General features: G+C 48.2%; 2 protein-coding genes across 2 annotated transcripts in view; one reads left to right on the top strand and one right to left on the bottom strand.

Annotated features, from left to right (window-relative positions):
• Positions 1 to 1,815: 1,815 nt before the first annotated feature.
• The window catches only part of TEKT5 (tektin 5), a 10,972-nt gene continuing 3,371 nt past the window's right edge, over positions 1,816 to 9,416 (bottom strand). The window contains exons 2-7 of the mRNA XM_081965557.1: positions 9,273 to 9,356; positions 8,026 to 8,096; positions 7,284 to 7,427; positions 6,549 to 6,771; positions 3,109 to 3,263; positions 1,816 to 2,523 (exon numbers count right to left, since the gene is read on the bottom strand). Coding sequence (XP_081821683.1) covers positions 2,307 to 2,523; positions 3,109 to 3,263; positions 6,549 to 6,771; positions 7,284 to 7,427; positions 8,026 to 8,096; positions 9,273 to 9,356 — 894 coding nt within the window. The 3' untranslated portion in view covers positions 1,816 to 2,306. The remainder of the gene's footprint in view (positions 2,524 to 3,108; positions 3,264 to 6,548; positions 6,772 to 7,283; positions 7,428 to 8,025; positions 8,097 to 9,272; positions 9,357 to 9,416) is intronic.
• Positions 8,068 to 9,416, top strand: part of NUBP1 (NUBP iron-sulfur cluster assembly factor 1, cytosolic) — a 10,219-nt gene continuing 8,870 nt past the window's right edge. The window contains exon 1 of the mRNA XM_081965559.1: positions 8,068 to 9,379. The gene's annotated coding sequence lies outside the window, so the exon portion shown is untranslated. The remainder of the gene's footprint in view (positions 9,380 to 9,416) is intronic.

Below are 9,416 nucleotides of genomic sequence, written 5' to 3'. Positions count from 1 at the left end.
TAAAAGCCCAAGCCCGGGCTCTTGTTTAAGTTCAAGGGAAGAGCTGGACTCTCTCTTCCTGCAGAACAGGCGTCCATTCTTCTCTGGATGCACCCACCAGCAAGACTCCTCTGAATACTTGGCCACTGGCACCGGCCAGGGCCAGAGATCTGCATTGTCCAAAGGGCCAGGCGGTTGGATGCCTGATGACATTTTGCAGAAGCTCAGCTCTGGCAAAGCCTCTCCACCCACCGCGCTTGTCCTCCTTCCCCCTCTTCCTTCCCCAGCCCTAAACCAGCCCAGCCGGTATTAGAGTCCTTGGATTTAGATGGCAGGACGCAGGAGGAAGGACCCGTTTACAATGAAAGATTTCTGGGCTGAAAATATCCTCAAAAGCATGAATGGTAAAGCCAGAAAGGCCTTTGCACATCTGGATCCTAGAAGGATCTGGAGTTACTCATTGGAAGCCAACCTGCTTTCTTCATGAACGGAGAGCAGAGCCCAACCTCCTAGCCATGCTTCTGTCTCACCCCCCCCGCCCCCCCCAGGGATACCACCCAACCCAGAATCTTCTACCTCCTCTTGAACACCAGCCGAGAAACCTAAGGAAGGAAACCCAGAAGCGCAGGTAAGTAGTGGCTATTCGTTGAGCACAGAAGATGGGACAAAATGCCACTTTGTTTTCTCCTTGACAGACATTGCAAGGGAGGAGACAGAGCAGAATGTGGCTGGATTGCACAAGAAGCAGCATTTTGAAGGAAAAGAAGAACATCAAATTGCGACGGTGCCATTTAGTTAATCCAGGCGGGTCAAAGGATTCGTTGCAGCAAAGAGAAATGCTGAGGAGCTCTTTAATATCCAGGCCCCATAAGTTACCTGATGTAATTAAATGTATATAACCCCTGGTTATAAAGGTAATTAAACCCATCCGTATGCAGGCCTTTGCTACACTCAATCAGCACAGCTTATAATTATGGAACGAGATATGATTTTAGTGATAAATAAAACTGTAACCATACCAGCTAGGAGGCGGCTCGGAACATAGCAACTCGGTTGGTATCCTTCCAGGGAATGAGAGGGATACCACAACACCATTACGTGAGCTTCCCTCTTCATTGAAAAAACGGCCAGTGCCAAGAAATGGAGCCTTTGAACTGCAGGAACCCGCCATTCCCGTTCTCTCACCAGGCTAGCGTGAGGCTTCAGGGGGAAAGCTGATGATCCCAGAGGAGCATCCAAACAAAATCTCTGGGCTCATCCCTTTCCCAACCAGACCTTCTCCCAAAGCTGAGCCAAGCGCCCATTGTCTGAAAGGATTCTCTACCGCCAAGGTCTCCTGCAATCCTCCCATGAAGGAGGAGAGGCAGGAAGCTGACTCCGCACAGGGGCCCTTTTCCTTCGGAAGAAACAGGCAGGATCTGAACTTGAAAGGATGCCGACTGCACATCCTGGCCCAAAAACTGAAATGCTTTAGAAATGGAAGGAAGGCTAGAGAGGGGCGGGGGGGACTTGGGGCAGAAGCCTGGGCAGTGGAACTGTTTGAGCCGGAAGGAAACAACCACCTGATCGTGCATTCCCTGGGAGCAAATACCAGCATGATTATCCCCATGGCTTACTTGTTTGCATCCTCTGATCCCTACACTGTAAACTGTATTCTATAAAAAATAGAGCTGGGGGAGGAGGAGGAGTCATTCTCTACGATGTGCATTCCATTCTCCCTTTGGCAAACAAGGCGAGATCCTTTTTATGGCACACATAGCTCAACTTCACTACAGGTGGAACAGTTAGGATGAAGGTTAGCTACTTACGTGGCGCTTTCACACATGCAACCCTTTGCCTTTCAGCAGGCTGGCTTCCCCTGGCCCAAGCAGATCAGCAGGAAAGCCTATTTGTGCAGAAGGAGTTAGTCTACTCTGCGTCTAGTCTAAAGACACCTTTGCACAGTGCCGCATCCTCTGGCCACACGGGCTGCCAGATCTCCAGGTTCAATGGTGGATTCAGCCTTGTGGCTTCCGTGGAGCTAAACGGGGGGAAAGAGGGCCGGGATCAGGCCGTCCTCTGGATGTGGCTCCCGTCTGCTCTAGAGCCCGGCTGCCTCTCTTCCTTCCATAGGGAGCGATCCGTCTCACACTTTCTGCAAGCAAGAAAAGCTGTGACTTTGCTCCGATTTTGTTTTTGTTACGTTACGTTTATTTTCACGGGATTTTTTTACTTTTCTTTCTCCTTCTTCCGTTTGCTACAAAAAAATAAACGAGCAGAAATGTCTCCCATGATTTTCAATCTTTTATGTCAGATTGACAGGAGCACGGAAGGCGGCCGCCGCAACCTCAGGTGTAGCCGACCAGGCGAGGCGTGCTGGGGAAGGTCTTCCGCATCCCCATGCACTTCTCCTTGTCAATGAAGAGGCTGTTGGCCTTCACCATCAGGTCGTGCTCCAGTTTCGACTTGTTGAGGATCAGCAGCTGCAGAGTGTCCTGGGCTTCTCGCAAGCGCAACTTCAGGGTCTGGAGGGTGTCGTCAATGGTGAACACTTCGTTCACCAGCCTGAAAGGGAAGGGAAGGAAGGGCTCAAAGGCAGCAGGGCCTTCGTGGGGAGCTGCTGGGACCCGGGAGGGCAGCCACAGGCGCTGAAGCACACGCAGGCAGAGACCGGCTTGCCTGTCGCTTCCCCCTCAACGGGATCAGTTCCAGGTGCTTAAAAAGGTGTTAACCAATTAGCCAAGACGAAGAGCAATACGGAGAAGCCTTGAAGCAGAGCTGACTTGCAAGGCGGGAGGACTCCCTCCTCCTTCTGCCCTCTTACGAGCAGCAAAGCTGCCTGCCGGCTGCCTCTGCCTAAGTTGGGCATTTAATTCCCCCACTCGTAGGGAAGCCTGGGACACCCTGAACCAAAGCGCAGAGGCAGGAGTGGATCAGAAGCACCCGCCAGCAGGCTCAGGGGTAGGTGTGAAAACCGCCTGAGCCACAGAGGCAACTCTGAGCTCAGGGAGGTCCAGGCGAGGGAACCACCCAGCGGGCTCTGCAGGGACTCAGCCGGGATGCCCAGAATTGTGCTTCGCTGCACAAACCGAGCCCTCCTTAAAGCCGCAGAGTCTCTCAGGGTGCCGTGGAAAGCGTGACAGCACTCACTTGAACTGGGGGACGTCCCGGCACAGCTCCATGTTTGGCCGCCGGGTCCTTGCTTCCAGACGTGTCTGGGCCACCTTCAGTGGACACTCTTTGGCCATGATCGCTCTTTCCAGTAACATGATGGTGTTTTCTGTCTGGAAGATTTCTTGAAGAGTCTGAAAAGGGAAGTAAAGATCCATAAGTTTTGGAAAGAAAAATGCCCGCCAGCTTCCTACTGGGATATATGAGCATCTGCAAATAGGAATTATCCAAAATCACAGAATTCCACCTATTTCAGTTTCCCCTGATCTTCCTTAAGAGGGGGTGCTGCAAACAGAACTCGCCCGCCCGAGTGAGCTCAGACCAATGCAGAATAGGGCTAAACCGTTAGCTCCTAGCTGTACCTCTGTGGGAGCAACCTAAGATCTTTGACTTAATTTAATGACTTATTTTCAGCTTGTGATCAATTACAAAATTATCTTTCCTACATGTAACTTTGATCCCAATGGTATTCTGCACGCTGTACCTATACATCTGTTTTCCTTTTCACAAGTAATGAACTCTGAATGGCTTCTGTAGTGGCTGAGGAATTCAGGGAGTTGAAGTCCATGCATCTTAAAGTAGCTGAGGTTGACAAGGCTGCTCCAAGCAATTGCATTAAATAGAGTATTAGCCATTCTGTCCAGTTTTGTATTGTCTGCTCCACTCTTCCTGTAGTCCCTCACACAAGACACCGTTGAAGAGTCCTGGCCTAATGATCCGGTCCATTTCAAGCCAGCTGTGGATCTGGCAAAAGGTTTTCCACTTCCACATTGTTCCCACAAAAATTACCTGGAAACTATATACCCCCAAAACGCACACACGCATGGAGTGGCTAAGATCAAGCTTCACTCGAAGGCAACTTTTCCCCCCTCTTTTTAAAAGTTTCATTGATTAATCAGGGAATACATAACTTAAAACCTGGGAAGAAAACCCCTGGAGACCCTGAACGGGAGATGTCGAATTGCAATTTTTAACTTGCCAGAAGAAGAAAATAACTGAATGCACACGGAACATTCATTATAATTAATTGATCAACACTGACTTTAATTAAAACCCATTTCGTTTTTGTTCTGGTCCTTCCTTTTTTCGTTTTTGTTCTAAGGCCCCAGGCAAGTTAGTCCAACCTCCCAGTATAACAAGCAGTCTAAAAATATTGTACTAATTGGTCTGGAAAATTTAGCATTCCACTCGCTCTGGCAGAGCTGGGCTGAGAATAAATCTGGATGAGGACATTTTGATCTCTCTCAGTTAAAGTGAGTAACGCGGCCGAAATATCTGCGGATACATCAAGCAAAATAAACTTAGTATGTAAACAACTTTGTGGCCAAGATTCGAGATTCTTTCACGGATTTCTAGCAGCTGCAACACAGGAAGTGCCCCTATAGGTTGGTCAAGGTCCTCCATTTTTCCATGCTCTGCTTGGAGCCCCGGGGCCTTCTCTGCCACTATCTTCACTTTCTGCCATGTATAATGAGATGTGCCGGCTCCTCTATGAATTAATACTGGCCCCAAATGGGCACAAAAGCCCATGGTTGTCGTGCAGAAGGCATTGAAGGTTTCCCCCTAAGCAGTCCTGCACCCAAGAGCTCTTCTAACACACGATCTCCCTGGGGAGGGCATGAACCAAGTGGTGACATGAAAATCTGGTTCTCTTCTTTTGAGTGTTTCGTGAGTCATTAACAAGGATGAGCTCCTACCTTTCCCACAGTCAGATCTCAAAACAATAAGCACACTCAGCAAGGGAGGGCCAAGAGTCCCAACACTCCCTCCTAAGGGGCACTTAGAGAAAGCTGAACCCGTCCGAAGGAGAAATCCAATCTCCTCTAGCTGAGAGGCAAAGCGGCGGGGGGGGGGGGGCTGCTCTCATACTGGAGCTTCAGCCTAGGAAATGCACCAAGCGCAAAGCCAGATCCTGCCTGGCTTATCTTTTGCTTTTTTTTCTCTCTCTTCTGGGGGAAAACTTTCCCTCTGAATTTCATGCTAAGAAACAGAGTAACTGACAGGCAGCCGACCGTTCTCTTCCCCGTCAGCATCTGAAGTGTGAACTCTGAATTCAAACCAAACATTCAACCACTTTTGAACCTCAGCAGAAAATGTTGCGATTGATGTGATTTGAAGTCCTAATTCTGTTGCTCTCTGTTTCAAAAAGTAGAATTAAGGAAAAGCAGGGAGTGGATGTGTATCTGCAACCCGGCCAGCTTTCCTGCCTACCAGGATCTTAACTACACCTAACGACTACATATAAAAGTCTCAATGCAAAATAGTTCACATCATTTCAAAGGGTGTGATCGTATTAGCACTGATGTCAGCAGTCCTGCATCTCTGAAGAGCTGCGTTTGAAGGGTCAGAAAGCAGTGCAAGAGAGAGAAAAGAGTGCTCTAGACTGATTTCTATAGCTCCTCCAAAGGTGCCCTCCTGTCCTCCAGGATCCATAAACCCAAAGGAGCTCCCTGGCATTCTGAGCTCCTCAGTTAAGTTCCCTTCTGGCTCCACGTGGGGCGGGGGCAGTGGGGAGGGACCAAAGGGAGGGAGCCACATGTTCCCTTTTCATAGGGTTAAGGGTCGCTTTCAGTTCTCCTGCTTCTATGAAATGCTACCATCTGTTGTCCACTCAACCCATGGAAGGAAGCCTCTCGCTTAGCCTCTCTTCAATGTCACACAGAGTGAAAGAAGCAGGGTGGGAAAGGGATTTTTCCACTGTCTAACTGCACTGGTTTAATCTGAATTCAAATGGCTCCAGATTCATTAGAGAAGTTATGGGGCAGAAACTGACAAAGGTTTCTCTGAGAGCCATAATTCGTCTCCTTGTGACTGTCCTCCTGCTGTGCCAGAGATTGGAACAAGAAACGTATTCATGCCAAGCCTGCCTGCCCACGTTGCCCAAAGCGTTCGTGAGCTTCACCATTTGTTTCCCCACAAAACCTTCCTCTCGCCCGCTGCTGGATTGTCTCCGCTTCGGTGACATCACAGTGCAGTGTGGGCAGAGCAGACCGGCGGCTCCCCGACGTCTTCTTGAGCGAAAAAGCACAGAAGGTCAGCGCACTGGAGCGAACAGGGAGTTCCCGACTTGCCAACTCAGACAGCCTCCGCCTCTGTACATCAACAACCATTCTGCACAGAGTCCCAGGCCCCGAGTGGAAACCCTGAACTGCTCGGCAACCAAAATTCTGGCCCTGATTGGGGTCGTTAAGATGAGGACCACCTGTGCTAACAGACATGCGGTTTCAGCTTGCGACTTCCGGTAACAGAATATTGAGGGAGGGGGTTGGACTAGATGGCCTCCAAGGTCCCTTCGACACTGTTATTTTGTCCTTATCTCGAGCAAGGTCGCCAACCTTGGCACCTTTACCACTTGTGGACTTCAACTCCCAGAATTCCTCAGCCACCAATCCACAAGACTCCGTAAGACACTGTCCTACCTTCGCCAGCTGTGCTTGCAGCTGGTTCTTGGCATCTGCAATTTCTGATATGCGAGAGGTAAAGGACAAGTTGCTGTCAGTCCACTGTTTCCACATATCATCCGAGGTGATTTCCAGTGTGTGGTTTGCTTCCTCGCAGAGGATGGCCGAGTTGGCTCGGGCATTCTGGGAATACCGGATGTTGTCATCACTAAACTTCGCCCAGGTTTCAGGGACGGAGACCCTGCAAGGAAGAACCAGAGTGGCTTTGGATAAGGAAAGTAATATTTCAAGCGACAGGGGATTTGGCCAAAATTACAGCCCAGTGCTAAGAAGACGACGGGGGGATATAGAGCCTTTCATGAAGGGTAGAGTGGTCATTCCCCTTCTTGCTGACTACGGGATGGTGAAAAACGCCTCAGAGAAGGAAACAAAGACAACTTGTGGATATGTGCAGCTCCGTGCACAACATGGAGAGGTGGATCTCTTTAATGTGGAATGTAGGAACCAGTTAATATCGTAGGGAAGCCATTTAAGGTTGATATGGAATACTTTAACGTGCATTTCAGTCTAGGAAAAATGTTTTAAGGGCTTTTTCCTTTTTTCTGTAAGGCAAAGCGCTCACTGATGTCCCTTATCCAGTCTCCCATCGTCAATGAACCAGTTCTGGCCAACTACATGGGATCGGCTCTTTCTTACCCACGCATTCATTTAGCGACTCCTTAAATGACTATGAGGGGATAGTCCGGTACTTACGTTCCATCAATTTTCTCAATTCCATGGTAATAGTTGATGCTGTCCGAAGTATTCCTCAAATTATAGCATTTTTCGTCAATAAAATGAGCTGAACTTTTATCACCGAGATCCCGCTCAAGTGCATGTTGGGCATCTCTGTTAAGGCTGGAACAAAGATTTCTGCGGTTACCTTCTTTCCTCTCCCAATATTATTATTTAAAGGAGCCAAGGAAACGGAACAGGAAATTTCTCTACATTCCCAGATTGCAGGGAGGGAGAAAGAGGCATGAATTTTAAGGCTACACTTCTGTCCCTTTTACAAGAAGACTGCAATTGACAAGAAACCCTTCCTATGTTTGCTGAGTTCCCGATTATCACACTTTCCTTTCAGTAAGACAAAAGAGTGAGGAGAAAGGAGTCCTGCTACCACTACCTGTTGAATTTCTGCCTACCGTGACAGTCCAAGTAACATATGTGGCTGGGGGTGATGGTGGTCCAGGCGCCCCAACAATCATGCTAATTCAGCCCAATGAACAGGCTGCTCCCGGTTTGCCCTGTGGGTGCTCCCCAGTGGGATGCTTCTTGCTACTGAGCCCAATGAACAGGCTGCTCTTTGCTGAAGGCCCCACCCATTCTAAAGAAGATTCCCCAAACCATAATGCTGATCTTGAACTGCTGCAGGTGTTGCATCATCTCCAGCATAGATCAATCAGACCAGCTCATGCCCCGCTTTAAATAACAGCCAACTTGTTTCAAAGCTTACTTCATCTGCTGGTCAATTCTTTCTGCAAGCTTTCTCATTTTCTCTTGGCACGCCCTGATCAAATCAACTTCCTGGAAGAGAAAAAACACACACCGGTCAGGGAGTCTACAAAAGTCGAGGGAAAGGCGGCTTGTGGAGCCCTCCGTCCTTGCAAAGGCCCGGGAAAGGGAAACAAAGGGTAACAGGGAATTAAAGGCATTGGTGATGTTTTGACGCCTGGTGACAATACCGAGACATCAGTGTAAATTTAGCAGCAGCTCCGGAGAGGCTTGTCCCAGCCTTCCTCCAGGACATACGCAGACTTCGGAAAAACATCTTGTTTATTTAAAACGCAAAAAGATCCTTGTGTTATATTTATATGCAATTGCACGCTGGGAATTGTGATTCTCATTCATTTTTATCAGCAGGAATGTTAAATTAACGTGGAGCTTATCAGATGATTAAAGGGAAACTCCAGATTGAGAGATCTGCATCACAACACACCGAGCGTCTCAAGAGTTATTTGTTTAAACCTGAACTGAGACAAAAGTTTCATCATGCATTACAGGTATTAATAGATATAGCAGAGGCATAGCTCAGTGGAAGCATACATAGAATTGCTGTGAGTTATTATCTTTCACCAAGTCTCAGTGGCTGGGAATTATGGAAGCTGAAGTCCAACACAGCCTAAATGTGGGAAACCAGCTGCAGACTAATCCTCGCCCTCTTGAAATTGGTAAATTTTAAAGAAGTCGTCACCTTATACCAGACAGACAACTAAGCTCATTCTACTTTATTTGTAAAGCTACACCAACAGAATTTTGCAAGCCTGGAAGTACAATTCTCCCGCCATCTCCTTCGCAGCCTAGGAAACTAGGCAGGGTCCCTCCTCAGTCTCTCGCCCGACCCGCTTTCTAGCTTGGGCTCTGCTGCCTCTTCTCGGACCATTTTCTGGGCAGCATCTCTTCATCCCAGTTCCCCAAGCTTTTTCGCAAAGTCGTCCCACTAGACTAATCTCACATTACTGCAACTTACTTTATACAAAAAGTTCCTGCACACAGAAAATGAAGAAGAAAAAAAAGGAAAACCCTCTTCCCGACATGCAACCAGATATCTCCAAGCTGATAGCATATTCGCTCTTGCTCTGAACAATTTCCGGTCTGCTTATTTTTTCCGAGCAAGCCGGGAGCGCAAGAAGAGCAGGAAAAGAAAAACCTACCATTTTAATGCTACTTTTTGGCAATTGCTTATAAACTATTTTACAATACCTGTATAAGGTTCCTTTCCACGTGATCGTGGACCAAGTCAATTCCCATCCGTTTCTCCCGATTGTATAAACATTCCAAGGCCACCTAGGAACAATCCAGACAAATCAGTGAGTACCCCTAACGCTTCCAATTATAAGCTTTTGT

This window comes from Natrix helvetica (genome assembly GCF_964273705.1).
Source record: "Natrix helvetica genome assembly, chromosome: 13".
In the NCBI taxonomy this organism is placed as follows: domain Eukaryota; kingdom Metazoa; phylum Chordata; class Lepidosauria; order Squamata; family Natricidae; genus Natrix; species Natrix helvetica.
The sequence above is the reverse complement of the archived record's forward strand: the minus strand, read 5'-3'. Positions and strand labels throughout refer to the sequence as shown.